At 49.9% G+C, this 25,436-nt stretch overlaps 1 protein-coding gene across 1 annotated transcript; it reads right to left on the bottom strand.

Annotated features, from left to right (window-relative positions):
* Positions 1–20,596: 20,596 nt before the first annotated feature.
* BCDIN3D (BCDIN3 domain containing RNA methyltransferase) lies at positions 20,597–23,847 on the bottom strand. Its single transcript, XM_065750078.1, has 2 exons — positions 23,651–23,847; positions 20,597–21,234 (listed from the first exon to the last, which is right to left on the bottom strand). Exons 1-2 carry the CDS (start codon positions 23,840–23,842, stop codon positions 20,620–20,622), a joined length of 807 nt encoding a protein of 268 aa, XP_065606150.1. The 5' UTR covers positions 23,843–23,847; the 3' UTR covers positions 20,597–20,619.
* Positions 23,848–25,436: the final 1,589 nt, after the last annotated feature.

Here is a 25,436-nt window from a genome sequence, read left to right on the forward strand (position 1 = left end):
CCAGGGTTTTAGAACCTCTCCTGTTCCAATATCCATACTGACATCTTCCTCTCTAGGTCCGTTTCCAGAGAGGATTTGCATGAAATCTATCTATAGCAAACAAGGCAGGAGGAGAAAGTATTTTTACACAAGCTCTTAACACAGTAGCCATCAGCCCAGCCATTTTTCCAGTATTAGAAAACCATTCTTTCCGATCTGTTTCTGTGCTGTGCGTGTCTGAGAGGTGCTCACTGATGTGGCTTTCAAAGGAAGACAGCTCCAAGCCTTCCAAGCAGACCTGGGAGAGATGTGGGCTATCAACCCAAGCCAGGTGAATTTGTGACATCTGGATTTGCATGTCTGCTGATAAACATGCTGGCTCTACTGGGGAATCCTTGCCTACTTGAGAGTATTTAATCAATGTTACTGCCTTTTGGGTGGTCCCTCATTCTTTCCCACGCCACTAAAGCTAAAACTCCTTCAGCTTTTATTTTGGTAAGCCATCTCTTTCTAACAGAGAGCACCTCTGCCTGTTGCACCTACAGGCACTCCAGACTTCACATGCAACGGTGCTAGGTCCTAGAAATGGGATAGTCTCTGGCTGCCATCTAACTAAAACAAGCAGGACTTGTCTTTGTATTTATTGAACTTCTGTAGTGGCTTTTACCTTACCTGGCTGATCCCAGCTCATGCACACCAGCTGTGTTGCACCAAAGCTCCTGGAGCCAATTCTATAGCTGCAGCCCTGGCTTCGGTACAGGCATTGCTGTGTCCCTCTTGCACATACCAACACAAGCAGAGCCCTGCAGTATTTTCAGTCATGAGGCCAGGCTCTGACCTCAGTCACTGCCATGTAGCCGCCCCCCAGCCCCCACCTGGGGGTTCACAGGAGTTTTTAAGTTTCATGGTGCATCACCACTGAGTGCATTGCAGCATTTCCATGTTTCTGTAGGGTAGACAACAACTGCAGCATCTATGTAACCCGAACACCTGCTCTCCAGGGTTATGGCTGTTATAATAAAGTACTGAGTGACACATGGACAGTACTGTATTGCTGGTTTTCTCTGCATTTCTTAACACAGCCTGCCTGAAAATGGCAATTCCTTCCTCAGCTGCCAGGGTTGAGGACTCTGGTTAATCCCTTGCAGCCAAATGAAGCTGAAATTGCTTCCCAGACCATTTGCTTTGTCCAGATTCCCCAGGGAGAAGACCACGAGGCTGGAGGTGCAGATAGGGAGCCATGGCTTTGGGGAGCATCCCACTGGGATGCCACCAGGCTCCCACAGGGGATCCTCCCCTGACCCTGCTCTGAGCTTCCCCTTGCCCAGTCCCCCCTGCACCTCTGCAAAGAGGAACACTTGCATGGCTGGGGCCCAGGTCTACACCAGGGAACCACACATCCAAGCAGCCCCTCGTTTCAGAGGTGCTCTTTCAAGCACAGTGGTTTTCTTGCTGCTCTTTGCTCAAGAACATCGACAGCTGAGGGAGGTGAGGCCCTGGCACTGCTGCTCAGAGAAGCTGTGGATGCCTCATCCCTGGAGGAGCTCAAGGCCACGGATAGGTCCCTGTGCAGCTGGTGGAGGGGTGAGACATGCCAACAGTAAAGGAGTTGGGACTGGATGATTTTTAAGGTCCTTACAACTCAAGCATTCTATGATTCCATGGCTTACACAGGAGATCCACAGCACACAAACCCCCAGAGGTGCGAGAGGACCTGAGATGGGGAAAATCTCTGCTCTACCCTTTGCTGCCTACCAAAAAGAACTGCTGTGCTTTCAGGGTCAGCATAGCAGAGGAAGAAAGGATGCTCCAGGCCAACAGCTAGTGCTCGCAGTTGTTAAACCTGCTGATGGCACAGGAGAGGAATTAATTTCTCAAAGTGGTAGGGGTGGGAAAGGGGGAAGCCATGGGTGAGCTCAGGAGGTGATGGAACTTGAGCACAGAGCTTCCCCTGGAGGCAGGACCCAGCACAGCCCTTCCAGGAGAAGAAACAATGCTGAGTTTGTGCAAGGCCACGCAACACCAAAGGTACACAGAGCCCAGGAGAGGAATGAATGAGGGCTCTGAGCAGCCCAGGGCCCTGGGAAGGCAGGGTGGGGCTGAGGCACAGCGAGCATGGCTGGAAGGAGACAGAGCTGGTGTTGTTCAGTGTGAAACCTGAACAGAAAGGTGCTCGGTGCTCCCAGCACAGGGCAACTAGAGGGTGGGGTGTTTGGGACCATGCTCAGAGCAAGGTTGGGAAGGGCAGGAGCTCAGCAGCAGCTCAGTCCTGTATAAGAAGTATCTGTAGCTGGTTTATCTCCCATTCATGTTTCTGGGTGGTAGGTTGTTATTTTTTTTTTTATTATTTTTTATCTTTTTTGCTCTTTCTGAGCTCTCCACTGCCCAGGAGATTTGGAAAGAACCCTGTGGCATCGGGCTGGAAGCAGAACTACTGGGTACAGCTCACTGCTCTGGGACCCAGAGATAAATGGCAGCTGTAAGAACAAACCTAGCATACCATCTCATCGTCTCACTTCACTTCTGTGTGCCTCAATTTCACTCTGAGAATGGGAAAAGTGATTTCAAGCTATAGAACACTGAGGCAATGAGTTTAGGCAGCAGAATAATTCCTGTACCCCACTGATGGGAGCTGAGCTGTGCCCAAGATGGCTCCATACCTTTGGACACCCCTATCTATGCATCTACCAGTCCTTCTCCTCCACCATACTACCCCTTAAGTGCTGATTTTATCTAAAGGACCAGTCCCTTCCTTAGGGCTAATTCCTGTTACAGCAGAGAAATGGCCCGCACCCCAAAAGCAGCTGTTAAATTACATGGAGGAGTTCTGTAGCTTTTTTCCCAGTGAAGGGCAACACAACCCTTGAGTGCTGCAGGAATACAAGGCAGTACCCATCAACTCAGGATCACATAATTCCCTTTAGGGTGACAGCAGACAGCCCCCAAAGGGGAATAAAGCTGAGCTAGCACAGCAGTCGACGTTGTGGCCACCACATTTAGGTGCTGCTAAAGAAAAACAAATAGGAAGCTCAACCTCATTAGCTGGCCAGCTGTGTGCAAAGCCTCATCCAAGCAAAGCCATATCACTTTCAAGACATCACAGCAAGAGGCTTCCCAAAGATGATCTCAAACTCTGTCTGGAGCCAAAGATCGAAGCATCTACTCCAGCACGGGGAAAGGAGACATCAGATGTCCAGGACATGGCCCAGTTGTGAGACAAAGCCTAGGGGCAAAACCCAAGGATCGATAAAGCCATGTGCTGAAAGCAGGGGCAGAGCCAGTGCTAGTGGTGCAGACTCTGGCAGGGAGGATCAGCAGGCAAATATCTGTGTCTGCACAACAGCAACTGGGACAGAGTCCAAGAGACAAGCCAGAGCAGACAGAGGGAAGCAACAAGGCTCCTCTGCTGTTTTCCAACCAGGCAGTGCCTGAGCCCCAGACCACATCTAAGGGCACCACATGCCTGAGCCACCGCCTCCCAGGCGGGGAAGCACCCAAGTGTGAGCTCCATGCTCCCTCTCCTGGGCAGGTGATAGCACTGCAAGAGCTTCCAAAGGATTCAGAGGCTTCCAAGCACTGCAACAGCCAAACAACCCCTCCAAGCCCAGCCTCCCAGGAGAGGGAAAACAGCTCTCAGGTAGCAAGAAACAGTACATAATGTGGTCAATATCTCTGCTTTGATATTTTGTAAGGGTATCACATTGGTTACGAAGTGGTTATGAGGTCTGCCACGGGGCTAAAGCTTGTCCGTTATCACTAAAATAACTTTTTATAAAGAGTCAAAGCAAGAATTCCATTGGAAGGGCAACCATCAGCCCACCTATTCCACAGGAATAAGGCTCCCACATGCAGCTGGGCAGCTGTCTGGTTCTTCTCACACATCTCCATCCCCTCAAATTCAGCCACGCTCCTTCAGGAGAAGCAGAAAGAGCCTATGAAGCTCCAGTTAAACAGATCACAGACCTGGCCTCAAAGCAGGACACCGAGCATCCAGGCTCAGACGTGCAAGAAAACTTAGATGAGGGAAATCAGTGCAAGTGAAGTTCATGCCATGCACCAGAGGGATGGCAAAGCATTCCACGATGTTAAATGTGGGACTCAAGATGGAAACATGTTCCTGGGGTGGAGAAGAGATAGCCCCACAGCTCCAGAGACTTTCCACTGCACCTTGTCCCCATGTTTCACTGCAGTAAGTTCTCCCACTGCACCTACCCCTAAACTAATCCAAACTCCTGCCCATTTTAATCTGCCCATCCTACTTTACCCATAGCTGCTCCAGCTGGTTCCAGCTCACATCTGGAGCAATTCCAAGAGACAGGTGCAAGATAAGGGGAGAAAGACAGATCCCCCAGGCTCACCTCCCAGCCTGCCATCCTCACAGTCATTGCCAGGGGCCCAAGAACTCAGCCACTGGAAAATGGAGCTCCCTCAATCCTGTGCAAAGAGAAGAGCTGTGATAGATCTTTCTTCCCATGTGATCTTGGACTGTACCTCAGTTTCTCCCATGCATCTTTGTCTGCAACCTAAGACAGGATCAAACCTCTCTGTGATTTCTTTTTGGGGAGGGGGGCAGTACAATAATTTAGTTTTCCTAACCAGATACTCCAGTGTGCACTTAAACAAGCAGGAAAGAGGTTTAATCATCAAAGAGGCAGTGATTTGTAACATCACTACCATCTTCCCAGATACCTGAGCTTGATGAAGTACTCAGCCCTAACCAGAGACACCATTTTATGCCCATCCATCACCCCCTGACTCTTGGGGGCACACAAAGCTAGCAGCACTCACTGGGGGATGCAGCTTCTTTGCAAGCCCCAGGAATCAGCCACGTTTGGCTGCAAAGCAAATGCCATAATTGTCTTCAGGGTATCTGGAAAAGGGAGGGGAGAGCAGGGAAGGGTGGAGGAAAACACGCCTGACCCCATCAGCCCATCCACATCTCTCCACGTGTCTCTTCACAGGGAGGAGGCACCGCGGCACAGGCTTTTTTGACCATATAAGGCCAAGTTCTTCTCCCTGTGGCCAATCCAGGAGGAAGGTGAACACCTGAACCGTGCCCAGTTTGACAAGACCCACCCTCCCCTGCCTCCTCAGGCAAACCAAGCTCCACCTGCAGCAAGGCAAGATGACAGAGCCTGTGTAGCCTTGCTCCAATCTGGCACAAGACAGGGGAATTCTGCCCTGCGTGAATCCATCACTGGGCACAGCAGCTGGTTGGGGCTTCCCTCTCCTGCAGCCCTTCTGTCTCATTGCAAATGAGCTCCATTTGACTGCTTCAAAGGAGGGCTGCCCCAACACAGTCATTGCATCCCACAAATCCCACCTTTCTTCCAACTCTTTTCAACCATTCACCATCCCAGACATGTGAAAAAACCCTTGTTCTGTCTTGCAGCCAGCCTAGTTGCTTTGTTTCCACCTCCAGCTGTGCCTCCCTAGCAAAGGGCAGCCCTAGGGTCTCTACCTCCCAAACAGTGCCAGGGAGACAGCAGTGCCTGTGCAGACCTGCTAAGGGAGCTGCAGTTTTGGGATGCCCTCATCCTACCTTTGGTTCAGGGGAAAAGGAGCAGGAGGGAGCTCCACGCATTTCCCTGTCACTGGTGGGATTCCCAGCACTCCGAGAACTGGTGTGATGGGGCTGACAGCCTGCTAGCCTACTGTCTCCCAGTCCTGGTACAGCACCTTGCCAGCTCAGCCCTGAGAGGAGAAATGAAGAACAAAGTTGGACCACTGCTTACAGATTACTGACAAAATTAAGAAAACTTTAAAACCCCACCCAGACTCAAGCTGCTACCAGCAGGATGCAGGAGCGACCCTGAGCTGCTAGCCCTCAGCCCTTCTCCAGGCTCCACTGCTCTCCTGCAGCCATGCACGTGCCAGCTCTGCCCTGGCTCTGCATGCCAGCACCCTGACCAAACGAGCCCAGGAATTTCAGAGAAACCAGCGTTCTCTTGTTGTGCTGCCAAGATTCGGTACCCACCTGCCAACAATCCTGGTTAGAGCGGGACAGATTCCAGGAGAGTTGTGTCAGCTCACTGCCCTTGGGCTTATGGGGTGGGAGTGCCAATAGGTCCCACGCCTCCACCTCCAGGCATGCCAGGGACTCACAGCAGCTGCTGCTTCAACGCACTCCCCACCCAGTCCAAATACCTGTGTTTCCACAAGGCCATCGTGGATCTGGAGGAAGCCTCACCTGAAAGTGGAAATTGGATTGGCCATTTGGTGTTTGCCCATATGTAATCCTGTGCAGCCCTCCAGGAGGGCAAAGCTCTGACATGGGGGCAGAGAGAGTGGGAGTCAGAGTGTGGAGGGAGGGAACATTTCATCCCCTCGAAGGCACAAATCCAAATAATGGTGCTGCTCATTTCCCAGCACCTCCTGACCTACTCTCCCCACTGCACACACACACAACATTACTGTTACAGAGCAACAACATCACCTGCTGGCAGTGGGAGCCTGTGGGAACCCAGAGCAAGAAGCAGAAAGGCACTGAGAGAAGCAGAAGCTCTGCTCAAAGCTGGGGACACAAACAACACAACCCCAAGCTGGAAGGAGGGGTGTGTGAACCATGGTCTATGGTTTACGGCTGTGCTAACCCCCAGCAGCAGGTCTCAGAAGAGAGGGGGACAATCCTCTTTCCAGCATGGGAGGTTATCTCTGAGGCTTGGAAAGGTGAGCTTGTCCAGAGCAGTCATGATGCCACAGGCAGATGTGTGTGAGCTAGCAGCTGAGCAGACAAGGGAATCATAGAATCACAGAATAGCCTAGGTTGAAAAGGACCTCAGAGATCAACTAGTTTCAAGTCCCCTGCTGTGGGTAGGGTTGTCAACCACCAGACCAGGTTGCCCAGAGCCACATCCAGCCTTGCCTTGAATGCTTCCAGGGATGGGGCATCCACAGCCTCTCTGGGCAAAACAGAAAGAAAGTTGCATCAGTGACTGAAATTGAGACTTCACAGCTCACAGGATCCGTTTGTACCAGGATTCACATGCTCCAAGAACAGATGGTGGCCAGCTCTTTAAGTCAGCTTCCAGTCTAGGAGCCCTGCTGCAAACCTGTGCTAGTGGCTTAGCTGAACAAGCCCACTCTACCAGCAGGAAGACCAGCATCCTTGGGACTTTGCAGATATCAGCAACCAGAGCTTGTGTCTGAGGTTCAGTCTTTTTTCTGCTTACGAGATCATGCAAAGTCTCAGCTACTGCCCCTTCTCTACTAACTTCATGCATTCACACACCTCATACCCCTCAAAGCCCTCATTAGAAACCCTCAAGCGTTCATGGGGGCATTGGAGCAGTGCAAGGAGCCATACATACAGCACACATTCACCCTTGGTCAGTGCTGGCAGCTCGGGCCCCATCTGCTCAACTGTGCACCCTCCCACCCTGACAGATGTCTGCAACACACAGATACACCGGGCAGCCTCCAATCCTGATGCAGCAGATGGAGCTGAGACGCATGGAGGGGTCTGGGTGAGCTGGGGCAGTGCCCAGTGCATAGGGCAGGGTAACAGAAAGTATTTGAGATTGCACGTTGGCAGAGATGAGTCACACAGCAGGATGGGCAGTCCGGAGCTGCCTGCTCAACTCTCCACCCCTACCTGCACGTTACCCTGGGAAGATGCGAACCGTGGGAACTGGGATATCACAGCAGGTCAAGCAAGTACAAAAACATGGCTGTTGCTGAGAAGAGATTAAAACTGTCCGTCTCTGCAAAGCGGTGACTTAGTGAGAGGAGCAAAACCCCAGAGCTCAGCAGGTCTAGGTGCTGCAGATTGGCTGCTGAGGCTGGCACCATCCCCGTGGCAATTGGCCAGGTATTCATAGCATAATGGGAACGGTGCTCACTCATTCCTGCCGGGGCCTGCGCCTGTTTGCGAGATTTCGTAGACACACCCTACAATTCAAGGCTTTGGAAAAAAAAGCTCAGCACCTGGGGAGGAGAAAAGGAAGGGGAAAAAAAGGAGAAGGAACCACTTCAGAGCTGAGGAATCCCAGCTGTGACTCACCCGGGGCTCTGACGCAGGAAGCAAACTGGGCTGGGAACGCTGGGAGGGGGTCGGGATGTGCAGGGCCAAGCAGCCCCTCTGCATGGAGGGTCCCTATGCTGGGCTCATTCAGGATCCAACCTCCTCCTGCGAAGGTGACGCCGGGCTGAAGCTTGGCTCATGAGAATGCATCTGATCATTTTTCACCTTTGGCAAATCTGGCTGCACGCTGCCCAGCTCCCCGTTGCCCACACTCCCAGCTTTCTCCTGCTCTACAGCACTAAAATTGACCCTGAGAGCACCCCAAACTTCCTCATTTCAAATATTCCCATCCTGGCAGTGTCCCAGTGCAATGCCAGGACCCTTCCCAGCCAGCAGCTTCAGCCACCCAACAAACACTGTGCCCCCTTGAGCTGCCCCAGCCAACATGCAGGGAAGGGTTCACACCTCAAGGGAACAGAGAGCACCTGGGTTCTGGTTCCCAGCTCTTTTGGGGTACCTAAACATACCCAACACGGTCTGCCTGCTCCCACGTGCGTGGCAAGTGTAGCAGGGCTGAATGACACCAAAAGCAACACAAAATAGCAGAACAACCTGAGTTGGAAGGGGACAAGGGGATCACTGAATCCAACCCCTGGCCCTACACAGCACCAATCAAGCCCTATAATTGAGAGCGGTGTCCCAGTGCTCCTTGGGCTCAACCTGCTTGGGGCCATACCCAGTGCCCTGGGAAGCCTGCTCCATGCCCACCCAGAGCTTTGGACCTTTCTGTAGACATTACAGGGGTGAGAAACAGAAGACGAGAAACAAGGTAGCACCAGATCAGTCCAGAATCCCTCCGGGTTTATGCCTCCCTTGTGTCATTGGCCTTATAGTATAAACACAGCATTCCCTTAGCACTTTACTGGCTAGAAACCAGCTTAGCTCCACTGAAGCCAGTGTCACCAGTTCGCCTGCCCAGTGTCAGCTCTCCCACCAGGTGAGACTGAGTCCCAGCTTTTGACATCAGGGGAACATGGTGAAACTGTTGCTCTCAAGCTGTCTCAAACTGAAGACACAGCATACCAACTGGAAATGCGAACTGGTAGCGAAGATTTATCAACTAGACAGGGAAGAACAATGCAAATTGTCTTTTTCTACTGGAACTGTGGACTGCAAGGCACTAAAAAGCTCTGAAATTCACTCATTTAGCCTTGGATTTGCTCAGAAATCTGAAACTTCGGGGCAGACAGCACGTTTTTCCCTCTCAACAGCCAGACCAGAGCTGGCATCACACGAGCTGTTCAGCCTTCATGCCAGTGCTTTCTCCATCTAGTTCTGAGCCCACCAGGGTGCTGTGCAGTCCCCTGTCTCTGGTGGAACAGAAGCCTCCATCCGTGCCCCACTGGCAGCTTCCTGGACTGCCAGCTCATATTCATGACAGCAAACACCTATGGGACATGTTCTGACCTGAGCAGTGAATTCAGTTCTCCCCGGAGGATTCGCCCACATTTGTATCTGGAGCGTGCTCTGCAGATTATACAACACGTGTTATCTAGGGCAGCAATGCCAAGAGGAGCTGCAGAAAAGCCCTCCACTTCACAAGGTCCCAAAGGATCCCAGAGGGACCAAGGAAGAGGATTCAGTGGTTGGGAAGACTGAAGTTTCAAAGAGAAACCAGAAACATGAATTTCAAACTTGCTCAGTGCTTCTCAGTTCTCACTTCTTGTTCTGTTTAAGTAACTCAAAACCATGGCTTTGAATGCATAAACCAAGCACTGACTGCAGCAAAGCCTCAGCCCGTAGTTGTGCTGGGAAAAAGCCCAGTTCACAACTGGAACTGCCCCTCGGCTGCATCTCCTGTGCACCACTCTGTTCAGGGAAAGATCAGCATTTCAATCTCCCCTGCCTACAGTGGGATGACCCATTCCAACTCCGTTGCCATCCCAGCCTGGGAAGACACCACTTCCTCACCCATGCAGGGCAGCCAACCCATAGTAGTCTGGCTGCGCCTGTCCATACAGGTTCTCCAGCTGTGCAATGAAATGGCAGCACCAGCATGGGAAGACCCATGATGCTCCTGAGCTTTGCTGGAGTCACAGCTCCATTCTGAAGTCAACCTAGAGCAGGTAAAATAAATGTATATAATATAAATGGACAGCACTAACAGGACAGAGCTTTTGGGACCAGCCTGAAACCTTACTGAAGATGCCTCTGTCGACATGAAGCAGAGCTGGTAGATGAAGTAAAACTTCAGCCTGATTATTCTCATCACCTTGCTCCTGGATTTATGCAAGCTACTAACAGGCACTGGCATCTGCCCCTTCTCTGCCAGCTTAAATCCAAGAGGAACAAGCAAAAATCTCAATGAGCCTTGACTACAACAGGCCCAGCTCCCTGCAGAACTCATGGTAGCTGAAATAGGCCCCTCTGAGAGCTGCTTCTGTGCCAACTTCTCTACCATTCACTGAGAAGCCTGTGCTTTTTGCAAACTATCCCAGCCATGCAAGGAATGGGGTGGGGATGTTTTGACACAGAGCCTTGGATCACTTACAGATCCCACCCAGCTGTGTCTGTGCTCACCTACTGCTCTCACTGTCCTCTTGTTTCTCAGCAACATCTAGCAGACAGCAATTCAGGTAAGTGTAGTGCTGCACAGAAGCTGCTACAGAAACACAGATTTCCACTGCAAAACCTGCTTGTAAGGGAGGGAGGACACAAAGCCCCTAAGGGTCTTCTCTCTTCATCACTTTAGAGTTTAAAAGCTGAATCCCATCACTTGTCTGCACAAGCTGCAGCAATGAGCAACACCAAGACTACATTGGAAGGCTGAGGAGAGATGTGGCCTGGCAGCAAGGGAAAGGAAATGCTTGGGGCAGTCCTGGCTTTTAGATAGGTCAAAGGACAGAAAGGCCCCAACTCAGCCTAGAGCGAATCTCCTTTGGCAGCTTTAAGTGTCCTCCACACTTCCAGCTGCTAAGCTGAAGCGAGTGAAACACTTCCCCTTACCAAAGAGGGAACCTAGCAGATACAAAATGAATGTCATCTAATCAGAGGTATTAATAGATACTCCTTAAGTTAATCCTAACCCTGCGTACAGCTCTACTAAAGCTCATCTTGCTATGGCAGCTCAGATCCAACTCACGTTACTTCCCTCCCTTTCTCTGCTTCGACTTTGCTGCAAGTGCTCAGAACCAGGACTGACAACATCCCTTATTCTTCAGTGAAATCCCTTTCTGTAAGAAAAAAAAGAAAAGCAAGATCCTTACACATTCACAGCAAACAGCTGCTTTCTGCAGAACAGACATGGCTAATGCATATGTACACAACTGCCCCCATTCTCAGTTTATCATCTAAGAAGCCTTGCAGAATCACATTTGTTTAGTCTGGGGTGAGATCCAAATCCAGTTTCAAACGTGGATCTGCATTTCACAACCAGCCTTTATTCCTCTCATGCACGATATCAAGCTGCATCAAGAAACCTGCAACATTCAGTGCAGCCTTACACCCAGAGTTCACCCGCTGACGGCTGGCGAGGTGTCTGCAGCAGCCCTACACAGCAGTGCTTCCTTCAGTTCTCAGACACTGGGGAGAGCTTCCCTGACTCCACAGGACTGTGTCAGTAAGCAGCAGCAGCTAAATACACTATATAATCTCATAAAGCGGGAAAGAAGAAGGCCAGGAGTGACTTTGGCACTCCTAAAACAGTGGTGACAGGCATAGGTAGGGATGCTTGTGAACAAGGAGCCCACCCCCCCCACACACACTTATGTCCCCCATCCATGCAAACACTGCTCTGAAGCCAGGACAGCGATCAAGGCAGGCGGATGCCCCCTGGGCTGGGGAACCTCAGGAGACAAAGCCAGCTCAGGCTTCTCTTTCCACCTGGCTGGGAAAGGACAATCCCAGGTTGGGCCACCCAGCCCTGCAGGGCTCTGTCAGCATTGTTTGCAGCAGGCTGCCCGCCCCACCTGGCGCTCCCCTTTGTGCATTTGCTGAGCTCTGATCCGACGGCGTCCATCGCCCTGGGGAGGGAACTGCTCACAAACAGGGCAGACAGCTCCAACCTACTCTCGCTGGGTTTTGCACAGAAGGCAAATCTCGGAGGCTTCAAAGCTCCCACATCAGCAAATTGTCTGACGAGCATCTTGGCAAAGAAATGCCAGAGGGAGGGAAGTGAGGGGATTCTCTCCTATGGGGCTACCCAGCCTGGGGGCTACATCCAGGAACAGCTCATCTGCTTTATCTTTGCTTTCCCCAAGCCCCCTAGGCACAGTTCAACCCACTCCTGCCATCTCTGCTGCCCCCCATCCCTGTTTTGCCATGGAGCAACACCACAGTGCAGGTGCCTCTGCCCCACGGCAGGTGCACATGCAAAGCAGTTCCCGTGCTGGGAGAAACGAGCTGTTCTCCTGCCTTATCATACAGCCAGTTTGTATTCCTGCTATATGATATCCATGGAGATATTACAGGGAGAAGAGTCAAGACGAGCTTCTCTCTGTGTTCTCTCTCTCTCTCTACGAGACCTGGTGGCCTGAAGTTGAGCATCTCTGCTCTGAAAAGAGGCAAGGTCTGCAAGCCTGACTTTGTATGACATTACACTGAGGCTGCAGGAGCAGCTGCTGGGCTTAGCACTCACCCACCCTGAGCTCTGCAGTCAGAGCAGGGAATGGGAACCAGGCTCTGCACCAACCAGCTGCTCCTTTGGAGACAGCTCTGACTGTCACCAGCCTACTCCTATGGGACATCAGGCCCTCTGTAATCCCCCATGTTCTCTCCTGGTATGCAGCTTCTTCTCTCCTCCCTATCTCTACACACACACACCCACGCATACACAGCATTAACAGCTTTACTCCTGGCTTTACGAGCATTTACACACTCAATAAAGCATTCTTTTTGCCTTGCAGCTGTGCCAGCTCTTTGTACATCCTTAACACTCTTCCTTTTGAAGCTGGAAGAGAACCAGACCACCTCTACCAACACTCTTCACAGCAGCATTTAGTTTGCAACTCCTTAAAAAGGCTTTCCTCCCTTTCCCCAAACCCCTGTCCCTCTGAGTCACGCTCTGCACAATGTCTGAAGTCAGCACTTCACGTGAACCAGCTGAAGCTGGTCTTTGGAAAAACGCAGACACATCCATGCAGAGCACAGGGCAGCTACCAGCCAGGACCTGCAGCCCTGGCAAGGAGCAGAGCAGGTTTGCTGGTGACAGCACCAGCTAGAAATGCAGATCAAGAGAGAACACGGAGGAGCAGAGCAGCTTTCCTCCCCACCTCCCCCCCAAGGCAGAGATCAGTGTTTTGGGACACAGACTGCTCACCTGGGAAACTGGCTGTGGGGAGAGAAAGGCCTGACACAGGCTGCTCCTCCTTTGCATTGTTCTTCAACCCAGAGCTCAGGTAAATGGGTCCTTTGGCCTTACAGAGCCTGGGCTGGGAACCCCCTGCCAAATTCATTTTGCACCAATGTTACTGAAGGGCAAAGCCACCAGCCCTCCTACTTTCAGCACTGACATCACAATGCTCGGGAGAAAAGAGCTCCCCATGCAGAGCCCAGGAGGTATCCCAAGAACCCCCAACCCCATTAACACATCTCTGCATTTTTCCTTTTTTTCCTCCCTCTATTCTTCAAAGCTCTGACACATCTCACCACCTCTGTGAGCTCTCTGCTTCCTTCCACTAAGCCATAGCCCTTCAGACTGCTTCTGATTTCCAAATGCTTTATTATTGCACGTTTCCATGCTCTGCTTTCACGTAGCTTTTCCATGAAGCACCGTGTAGGGTGTCACAGAATCAGCCACACCATTTTGGAAAGCCCCACAGAAAGTCCTGAGAAGCAGGGGTTGCTCAAGGTGAGGTAGGAAAGGGGTTTTCACAGCTCAGTGTGACTGCCCTGATCCAAAGACAAAGTCGGCCAAAGAGGCAATTTGCAGCAGGGTCAGAAGTTATCGAGGGCAAACAAAAAGAAGATCTTTTCTTAGGTATTTGTCCTGTTTAACAATTGCTGGTATTTGAGGAAAAGACTAAACAGCACCTTCTTAAGTAATGGTTAAGAAAAACGTAGAGTTAAAATTCAATCTGAGTCAGTAAGGAATGCACTGCGGGCCCCGCTCTAGGGGCTCGAAGGCAATAAATAATTCAGCATCTGCCCTCCTTGGCCACCCTGGACAAGAGGAGTCAGCACTGGTCAGGTTGGGAATGTCCAGAACATAGCAAATCAGTCCCAGGAGACTGAAGAGCCTTGAATAATAGTAACCATCATGCACATTCCTGAAAAGCTCTGGCTACTTTCAGATAGTGCCCTGCTAATTCACTTGCTTCCACGCACCAGCAACAATTAAACCTGATCCCCGGTGCAATGTAGCAGGAGGGGACTCAGGTTCTCTAAGCAGGGTGGGGGAGGTGATCAACTCCAGACCCCATACAGGGTCCAGCTCTTCTGCACCTCTATATGCACATGTAAGATGATGCATCTATCAGAAGGGTTTATCAAACCCTTCTCTCTCCCATATGCTTTACTCATGGAGGAGGATAAGGGAATTCTCAGCATGCAAACCAAAGATCCCCTCCCTTGCACCATCCGCTTCACAGAAGTGAAGGCACTTCACTTTCCCACCACCATCTCCCATGCCTGAAACAGGGATCTTTGAGGACATAAAGGAGATTAAAGGGACACAGAAAGAGTCGAGCAGTCTTCAAGAGCCAGCCAGGAGCGGAGCCGCCCTGCTTCTTCCTTTTGATCTCTGCGTGAGCACCACAGATCTGCCCTTTGCTTTTGATGTGTCACCCTGCAGATTGTTCTCTCTCGCAGGAGGGCAGGCCTGTTGCAGCATGACTGCTCCTGGATTTCAGCTGCTGGGGTAACAAAGCTGCAGTTCAGCAGCTTCCACACGTTTCAGAGCTGTCAGAGTCTGGGCTGACCCCAGGGGTGGAGGGGAACTGAGAAGGCCAAGGAGGGACACCACCCTCAAATTCAGCTCTAACTAAATCCCTGTCAGTCATACGGAAGACGCAGAAATTGCTACTGCAACACCAAAATAGGATGACTTAATCTGGCATCAAGAAGCACTCAACAGCAGGAAATAGGGCAGAGGACCTTCATGCCCAGTCTTTGGCCCACTGTATGTAACTTAGATCAAGGGAGTTTAATCAATTACACTTTAAATGAAGTGTGTTGCACCACGGAAGCATGAGTAAGACCCCTTCCTTACCTCCTGTTCCAAAGAAATACAGAGAGCTCTTGCTGCTCTGAAAACATCATCCCTCAAAACAAAACCTGCCCAGAGTCATGGTGCCCCATTAAAGGCCCATGGATTTAGTGATTTGGTTGCAAGCAAAAACAAAAATCCAGGCAGCTGATAACACACATTTCCTAACCCTGATCTACAACTGACCCAACTTGGATTCTCTGGTCGACTCAGGTCTGCACATCAGTTTGTATTCACTGAGCTCAAGAGCTCAGCATATCCGGTTATCCCTCCCTGTGACATGAAGAGCACAAGATGAGCAGTCTGAAGAAAGCAGTGGCTTGCCCCAGTCCTGCAGGCAGAGGGGGGCAAGGCTCAGCAAGGAATCCACATTTTCCACCTTAAAACCAAGGTTTTAGACCTGAGAACCTTGCATTCTTGCCAAAGGGTTATAAGCATATCCTGAGTCTAGATGACAACCTCAACTTTCTTCTCCAGACTGGAGACCCCTTTGGACTCCAAGGCTAGAGGGTGACCCAGCTGGAAGGTAATAAGGACACTCCCATACCAACTAAATACAAGAAACTTAAAGGGTCAGCTGATGAGATTTGGTAGCAAGGCTTCTGCCCGTAACACTGCAAGGGATTGCTGTGCAAAGGCCTGTGGGTAACCAAACCTCCTGCCCACGTTAACACAAGTGAATCGAATGAAAAAGCTGAGGTGCCTGGAGTGAAACCCTAAATACTAAAAGAGCAAGTCCAGTGGCAGGCCAAACTTCCCACACACCACTCATCTACCTATATACTACTCCACTGCGTCCAGAGAAACTGCACCTAAGCTTTGGAGACTCCAAGAGTCCATTCTCACCTAGTCATTAAACCTAAGGGTACATGGCTAAGCCACATCCATTTCCATAACCAATAGGATGCAAGAAGTCAGCAGGCAATTGTTTTGTTCCCCTCTGGCCTGCTCTGACATACCAAGTGCTCTCAATTTGCAACTAGGCCAAACAGGACAGCCTTCTGCACAAGCCCAGAGTGAAGACAAGGGAAGCCCCCTCCCCTTAAGCCCCCTTCATCTCTGAGGAAGGGGATCAGGTCCCTCACACCACCAGAACACTGACAACCCAGAACTCTGCAAGGGTTCAGGGCTCACACCTGAGAGAGAACAGGCATCACGTGTTGTGTGTGCTCTCCTCTCATGTTCCCAGTGTGCCAGGAACAGATGCCCATACCTCACAAGAGCTGACACCTCTCACTTTTCTCCTTTAATTCACAGGCTGCAAAGTTCCAAGAAGAACAAGAACAAACATGCCCTCAGCTGAGCAAAGGAAATCCGAAAATCTGCAGCTTCTAACAGGCAAGCTTGTAGTGGCAAGCAGCCTGTTTTCCAGCTAGAGGAAGCTGCTTATGGGAGCAGATGCACTGCTGCCAACTCTCAGTTCCTCAGCTTGATCCCTCCACTCCTGGGCTGTTCATACATTCTGGGGAAAGTTGAATGAGATCATTTTTAAATCCTGCTGCTATTACAAGGGCCAACGCACAGCTTTGCAAGGCTGTCAGTATGTACGTGCACAGGAATGGAAGCAGACAGCAGGGAGACAGGTGTTTACAGCAGATCTGGCAGCTGTTAACGTTTAACTGATAAAGTGGCCACTTTTGCACCACGTCTACACACTACATTCTTCCCCACTCAGTGCATTCCTTGCTCTCATCCACCACAAGACCCTAGGAGACAGAAAACCGCCCCTTAGCATGAGATAAAATTAAAAAATTAATTAAAAAAAAAAAAGACTTCTCATCAACTCAGTCTAATTTAATTTACTTCTTACAAAGGCTGGAAGCCACAGCAGAATCACACAAAAATTGGAACTCAGCTCCAACTTTAATACTGACTTGCTCAGCTTTAGCTATTTGGTCTAGATTCTTCCATCCAAGGAAGGAGGATAATTAAGCACAACTTGCTACACAGCAGTGGCGCGAGACTTAATTAGTCAGAACACTTTGAAGGCACAGCACCTAATTAATATCTGAAGCGGCTGCAGTGATCATTATGTACAATGGCATGGCTCACAGCTGATGATACAGCTCAGCTCATCAGTATTTTTCATTCTCAAAAGTGCTGTGCAAACAGCCAGCCCGTATTCCACATCAGAAATCTCCACAGTGGTGGGTGGATACCAAGCTCGTTACACAAATGGAAAAACTGAGGCAAGGTCTGATGGGGCCCAGCAACAATTACAAACCACAGAGCCTGGGAACTTGACAAGGCTCTCACATGGGAACTCCCAGTTTGCTGCTGGGATGGAATAGGGCATCACCTTGCTCTGGATAAGCAGTGAGTTTTGTAGGCTACTGCAGACAACTGTGGAGATGTGGGGCTGGAGAGAGCAAGCAGGATCTTTTTAGAACTCTTCCAACATGCAGGAGAAAACCATGACACAAAATGAATGGACTGGGATAGCAAAGGGACCTAGAGGTCTGTACAGGCAGCAGAGTAGTAGGGGCATGCTCCCGTTTCTTTTGTTTTAGCTGCAGTCCCATCACAGAGATGAGCACAGAGGCTCATAGGTTCATAAGGTTGGAAAGGACCTACAAGATCATCTAGTCCAACCATCCTCCTATCACAGGCCTCTGCACCAGCTTTGCCATCCCTCATCCCATGCACCCTAGGCTCTACATAGGTAACCTCAAACAAGCAGGGACATCTCTCTGCTTCCCCAGATGCATGAAGAACAATTACCACTAAGCTCTGCACAGTGAGGGGGAGCAAGAGTCTTAACCCTCACCTTTCCTTATGTCCTGCTTCCAGGAGGCCTGTGAATATCTCTTAACCACACTGCAAAATGCAGAGAGCACAGAGTACATAAAAGAAATGTCCTCCGGAGCCTTACATAAGTACAGCAGTTGAAATCCACAGGCTTTCTTCTGTTGCTGTGTCATGGAGCTGGGCTCTCATATGGCACCTTCCCGTAGAGAAAAAGCAGCAAGCTGAAAAGAAAGGAGATTATTATTATTATTTTAACACTGTCTGCTAAAGGACTGACTCCATTCCATTCTACTTAGTATCTCAAGAACCACACAGGGATTTATGTTGACATCAATTTCAGCTGTGTTTGTGTCAATATCCAAAGGAAGAGAAACAAAACATAGTGCTGTGCCAAAGTCGAACAGAGCTAATTTTGGAGCTGAGCCATTTCTGAGACAGTGGGACATATTAATATTAGCAATTTAGAAGTCCAGACTTGAGACAGATAAGAAGTCACTGTACTCTTACAAACACACTAGGTTGCTTTGCAGGTCTGCACACAGCCAGCACATAAAGACTGCAAAAAAAGAAATGAGGAAATAAGAAAACAGAGTCTTTCAACAACAAGCAGACCAAAGGGATCACCCAGGCAGATACTGATCTATCACTCAGTGCAGAAAGAACATAAAACAGACTCTCTTTGAAGAGGAATGTCATTCCAGATGGGCTCAGGGAAGGTCTCCTGTAATTCTTTGGGTTGTTTACCTTCCTAGCAACAATTTATTAAGCTTTTACAGACAGCTGTGCAAATTCCCACGCAGAACTGAAAGGCAGAAAAAACCCTGCTCACCCTTTTACAACCTGAGCACTGAACAGACATAGCCCAGGTCTATTTTCTATATATTTCAGTGAGAACAGCAAGGAATGTTGACACAACCTAACAGCTGTAGGCTGCACGATACTCCAGTGCCATCAGCTGCACAGTGCAGGGAACAGCAGTAGCTGAGCTACCACCCCTGAGCCAGTGCAGCTCACCCATAGACCGCAGCAAACGTCAGGGATGCTTCACTACCAAAGAGATAAATGGGATTTATATATAACCTGAGAGAGAGAAAGAGAGAGAGAGAGAGAGAGAGAGAGAGAGATCAGGCATTTGAGTGAACTGTCAAGAAAACGCAGAACAAACTGATTTTCCCCACCTTCCCACAGGGATAGCAGGAGCAGCCCAGACTTTAAAGCCTTCTGTTAACAAAATTAATAACCACCACTGAGTCTGACACCTTGGTTTGCCACTGAGAAGCTCCTTTCTGTGACCCCACTCAAGTCCTTTCAAACACACGCAGGCACCCCCGTAAGCACTCACTTTTTCTCCCCACAAATCTATTTTTTCTTTTATGAAGTCCAGGGGCAGCCCAGCTGAGCACTCACACCCTTCACTCTTTAATCTAAGCTCACTGCAATGGAAACCAAAGCTTTTTGATTTCCTATCACTGCCAGAGAAAAACAACCAGCAAGTTCCAGACACAACATACACTAAAATGACAGTGCCTTTGCCCCAGAACTGCAAGACAAGAGCACCTCCTGGAGGAGATTCCCTTTGGGCACACACCTGGGACTCCCTCACTTCACAGTAAGGGAGCTGCAGAACTCAGAACATCGAAGGAGTCATCACTTATCTATTCCTGTGTGTCACAGCCTACTCATACAAGCTGTTCACCTGTTTGAATAGCACCGCACAAGCATGACTTCTGCTCACTATAAAAGCTAACAAAGCCACTAAGCAGGTATGAACTAAATCTCCCTGAAGGCTTCAGTAAAACGAAGCTAAACCAAGACATTTTGCTCTTTGTTTTTCCTTTTTTTTTCTTTCCAGATCTTACTGAACAATAAGAAACAACCCAGATATTGTGATATTTTAACCTTACCCAGAGACACCATTCGAGCTTCAGACTTACCAAAGTAGCACTGAGGTGTAAGAATACAATGAAAATATATACTCAGCTACCAGAGATATTTAAGTTTTGAAAACAGTGTGAAAAAAAATAGATTAAAAAAAAAAAAACACAAAAAACCCCAAAGTGTTAAGTGATAAAATTAAATTACTTTTATTTTATTTTAAGAATATTGTTACAAAGAGCTCTCACTTTGTTACACGCTCAAATGAATACATGCTCCATCAGGGAAATCCTTCACTCCAAAGAAAGATCACACCACTGACAGCCTCCAAACCAGGCTCCAGGCAAATCCCATCTGCAGAGGTGCATGGGACACAGCCTGACCAAAATACCAACCAGACACATGCTGCAGTGATCCAGCTTACTTATTCACGGCTGGTAAAGCAGGCTGTGTGTTTTCCTGAAGCCTTCTATCTAGAAAACATGACAAAAAGCAGAACAAACCATCACATGAGTCAGTAGAAATGGATTTGCCTTCCTTGAAAAGCTCTGTGGGCAAAACAAGGCATGTTCTCCCCTCTTTCAGGGAACATTCTTGGTACAAAGAGAAATCACACGTATAGCAGCTTGGATTTCAAGAGCACTTTCTAGGAACAGCAACCTCAGAGCCCACAAGATAGGTCAGAACTGTCACCACATCTTGCAGATGGGGGGAAAAAAAAAACACCAGACCCAACAATGCAGACATTACTTGCCTCAAACTCCCCAGGGAGGTCAAAGTCTGACCCTGATAGGGATGTAGGAATTCCTGTATCTGACTCTACTCTGGAACACACGAGGCCCTTTGACAGTTACTGCTGTTGTTCTGGAAACACCTTGTCTTCATGATTTGAGCCATATGATTTAAAAAGCAAGAGGCTTCTGTCCCAGCTGGTTCTCCCAAAGCAACACACCAGCTCCATGGAGCAGTCCCTTGTTAAGATCTGTGTGATCCTCTCTGCCATATCCCCATTGATGGCAAGAGACTGGAAATGATCAAAGTCATTCCTGCCCAGCTTCCGCAGGCGGCGGGCAGCTGCCCTGTAGCACTTCCAGGGCTGGGGTTCAATCAGCAGGTACGTGCACAGAGAGGACAGGAAGGCCAGGAACTCCACCAGGCCTCTGTCCCCATGGTTCAGGTGGATCCACATGGTCACAGACATGCAAAAGCTGATGTCAAAGGTGGAGCGGCCAAAACGGCTCAGGTAGGAGCTGAGGAATGGCTCTCTGGAGCTGGAGTCCATGATGTCCAGGTTGGCAAAGGATATGGAGTTAGGGAAGGGGCTGCTCTGCTGAGCCCTCTCAATCAGCACAGGATCAATGTCACAGCACAGAAGGTGCAGATCCTTCTCATCTGCAGGCTGCTCCAGGCTGCCATTGCCCTCCTGAAGGCCGAGCAGATGCCGGTACAGAGCCACACTTAGCTCCTGCAGAAAGGAAAACAACAGGAGTTCTCAGGGCCTGCACTGCTTCCTAAGCACATCATCAAGCACACAGGATCCCACTTTCAGCAGTCAAGGTCCAAGCACCACCTCAGAGCTTTCTCTTCATGAAGTTCAGAGCAACAAGCTCACTGACACCCTTCCTTTCTGAACTGAAAAGCATAATTGCAACCCTGACTACTGGAGAGGCAGTCAGAAATATAAATAAACCCATATCACCCCTCGGGTGGGGTTTTGCTGGAAGAAAACATAAGATGAGTGAGTTTTACTAACAAGAATCTTGCTGGAGGTCCCCATCCAACGTCAAGGTGAAGACTTCACTGGCTTCCCCAGGTGAGCCTCAGAGCTTCTCAGCAAGATGTAGGCTACTTACATTTGAAGTAATACATTTCTTCCTCTTCTACTAATGGAAAAGACATTTCCTGACCATCACATCACAGCATAAGAGAGTTAAGGAGAACTTTCCTTCAAATTTCCTTTTGTAGAGTGCGCCACTTGGTGGCAACCAAATTTATTTCTCATTAGAGGAGATCTGCTGAAACTCATGAATGACAAGTGAAGGAAACTGTACCAGCACCGAGCTCACACGAGTAGGCAGGCAGTGTCCTCTAGTGGTGCAAGTCTGCACTTCAGAAGAACCAAACATTTTTACCTGACCTGTTCTACAATTTCATCTGAAATAGGAGCTGGAATCCGCCTTTAGATAGTGTAGATTTTCAAAGCATCTAGCAGGGGGTTGGGGAAAGGAGACACAGAAACAACAGCACTCAACAGTCCTCAGCCAAAAGGACATTTCATCCTGAATAAATAATTATTTTTAAGTTGACACAAAGCTTCCATCTGGAAAAAAATAACAGTTATATTAAACCTTGCACTACTGTGCAACTCAATAACAACACAGCGAAGCTGCATGCCAAGAAAAGCCACAAGAGCAAAAGCAGAACAAGGAACAGAAAGACAAAAATCTCTCAAAAGAAAGGAATTTCTAAGAGATTCACCAGTTTGATCGCAAAACTCTTCAAGGATGTGTAACCAGAATGTTCATTTGAAGTCCTATCTGAGCAATAAATGAGTTGCTACTACCAAACTCATAACAGATCCTGGTTTCCAGTTTCAGGCTTGGCCCGTTCCCTATCTCTTTGGTGGTCAGGTCACCCAGCAACCCAGGGATCTTGCAGGTGCAGCCCTTGGTGGGAAGTAGGACAGACAGAGCACAGCCTCAAAACCACTTCTCAGCCTCAATATAGATATAGGCAGCTCCACCCTTACCTTCACCATTCTCCCATAGGAGATTTGAGAAGGGGATTTTCCGTACTGCAGTGGTCTGTGACCCCCACCCGAGAACTCTCTTCCTCAGTCACAAAGGCTCACACCTGTCCCAGGCTGCTGCCCCACACCAGCCTGTTTCATTCCCACCCATTCCTGGGTTACTGCTCCCACAGCCTTCTCCACTGTCCCCACCTCTTCAAGCCATTGCACTCCTCCGTTTGCTCGGTCTGCCCCATTCCTCCTCAAAATCTCATGGCAGTGCCTCCTCCATTCCTTCCTCCAACACCCCCAGTCACAGACTGCTCCAGCCTCTCCAGTCTGTCCCACTGTCCCCCAGCACCCCTAGTCTTTTCTGTTTGTAGAATACCACGAGTCACTGCTTTCCCAGACCCCCTAACTTTCCCCACTGTCCCCTAGTACCTGAGGCCACTGTCTCCCCCCTAAGTTTTTCCACTGCTCCCAGTGCCCCAGATCACTATCTTCCCCTGTCTTTTCCACTACACCCCAATATCCCAGACAACTGTCTCCCTGATAATTTTTCACTCTGCCACCCTACACCCCAGTCCACTGTCACCCCTTAATCTTTCCCTCTGCCCTCCTATACCCCAGAACTCTACCTTCCTATTAATCTTCCTCACTGCCCCAACACTTCATGCCAATCTCCCCGCAACCCCCCAATACCCCAGACCATTATCCACTCTAATGTTTCTTCTCTGTTCCCCAGACCACTCTCAAACCTTTTACTACTGCACCATAATGACCCAGCTCACTGCCTCCCCCGTCTTTCTTCCCTCTGTATTCTAGACCACTGTCTCCCCAGACCTTTCCCACTGCTCTCCAGTACCCCCAAACCAATTTTCCCCACTGTCCTCTCGTATCCCAGTCCACTCTCCCCCAATCTTTCCCTCTGTTTCTCATATCCCAGACCACTGTCTCCGCCCCAATCTTTCCCACTGCTCCCCACACTCTAGACCACCATCTCCCTGTAAACCTTTCCTGCTGCTCCCTAACACCCCCATACCAATCTCCCCACTGCCCATCCTCTCCCCTCTGTCTCCCCCGCCGCCCCCATGCCCTCCCACCCTTCCCCCCCTCCCTCAGAAGGCCGCACCGGGCCCAGAGGCGCCCTTACTCCGGAGTTGCATCCCACATCGAACCCCAGCAACGGACGGGCAGCCGAGGGGAACAGCCGTCGCAGGAGTCCTCCGGGAAGAAGGCGGAGGCGACCCTCGGGAGGGTGGAAGCGGGAGTAGTTGGGGAAGTTCCCATAAGGAGCGGCACCGGTCTCCAAAGGGGGGTCCTCCCCGCTCGTAAGCGCCGCCATCTTGCTCTGAGGCTGTGCGTTGCCGGGCGGGAACAGAGGGAGCGAGAAGAGTTCCGGGAGAGAAAGGTTCCGGGGGGGGAGGGATGCGCATGCGCGGGGCGGCAGAAACAATAGAATGGGGGAATCATGAAGGTTGGAAAAGACCTTCCAGATCGTCCAGTCGAAGCGCATCCCATCCCGCCATGCCCACTGACCATGTCCCCAAGTGCCACCCCATCACAGCTCCTGAGCACCTCCAGAGTCGGTGACTGAACTTTACCCAGCAAAGAGTACACCTGTCCCAGCCACAGGCTGCAGTTCCTTCAGGACAGTCCTGTGGGAGACAGAGTAAGAAACTTTACTAAGGTCTAGGTAGACAACATCCATATCCTTTCTCTCATCCAACAGGCGGTCACCTGGTCACAGAAGGAAACCAGGTTTTTCAGGGAGGACTTGCCTTTCGTGGGCCTGATCCCCCAGTTGTTCCTACATGTCATCTGATAGCAGTCAAGACAATCTGCTCTGTGACCTTCCTTCTGTAGTCTCTCAGATCCTCTTTCTGACCCTTTTTGTAAATGGGGGTCACATTGGCAAATCTCTGTTTGTATGGGACCTCCCCAGTTCACCAGAACTGCTGATAAATGGTGGATAGCAGCTCAGCAATCACCTCTGCCAGCTCCCTCAATACCCTCAGGTGGATCCCCTCTGATCCCGTGGATGTATGATGCTTCAGGTGGAGCAGCAGACCACCAACTGCTTCTTCCTGAATTGGGGGGAGTTTATTCTGCTCCCCATCCCTGATAGGACCACCAGTAGGGACAAGGGGACAAAGCCATCCTCCTGTGGTTCACCAAGAATAAAACACCCCCCACTACCTCCACACCCACAGCCCTCTTATTACCGCCTTTCTAGATCCATTTGAGTGAAAAGAGGAATTTGTAGAGACCTAAAAGACCCCTCCCATGCCCTGTCACACCAGAGCAGGCTTGTGAAATATGGAAATGTGGCAATTAGGGATGTGGTTTGTTGGGCTTTGGGTGGTGTTGGTTCAGTGGTTGGACTGGATGGCCTTAGTGGTCTTTTCCAACCTTAACAATGATTCTATGAGTAAACACGGTGGAATGGGTTGATGGTTGGACTTGATGGTCTTAGAAGTCTTTTCCAATCTTAAAAATTCTGTGATTCCATAGGCAAGTATCCACTGGGAGGCCTTACAACAGGAAAAATAGAGGCCTAAAATAAAGAAGTTCAGGAAATCCCCATCTGTATCACTGGGAAGGTTTGAGGGGCAAGGTGACAGGGAATACGGGATTTGTTTTAGGCGGTGATGTTGATTTTTATCACAGCACGAAGTACAGAGGGCGCCAGGAGCTCAGAAACCTGGGTGCACATCAGACCCAGGGTTCAGCCCTGGGTGTGTTTGGTGCTGGGAAAAACCTAGCGGGGTTGGCAGAGAGTCCCACTGTCCTTGACACACCTCGAGCATGGGAGGAAGGAAGATGGGAAGGAGAGCAAAAATAAATACTTCACTCTCCTCCTGGGAGAGGAATTCATACATATATTTGAGGTCTCCTCTGACTCTCTCTGTCAGCATTTCGACTCCTCATATTTCTTC

The sequence above is a fragment of the Cyrtonyx montezumae genome, unplaced genomic scaffold (assembly GCF_038088225.1).
Source record: "Cyrtonyx montezumae isolate F1298 unplaced genomic scaffold, pur_monq_1.0 scaffold_63, whole genome shotgun sequence".
Taxonomy (NCBI): Eukaryota; Metazoa; Chordata; class Aves; order Galliformes; family Odontophoridae; genus Cyrtonyx; species Cyrtonyx montezumae.

Bases quoted from the DNA above. Each gene is read 5' to 3' on its own strand.
- BCDIN3D (XM_065750078.1), bottom strand. From the start codon at position 23,842: ATGGCGGCGCTTACGAGCGGGGAGGACCCCCCTTTGGAGACCGGTGCC. The intron at 21,235-23,650 runs GTAAGGGCGCCT...TCCTTTCTGCAG, and splicing joins ATGTGGGATGCAACTCCGGA to GAGCTAAGTGTGGCTCTGTA.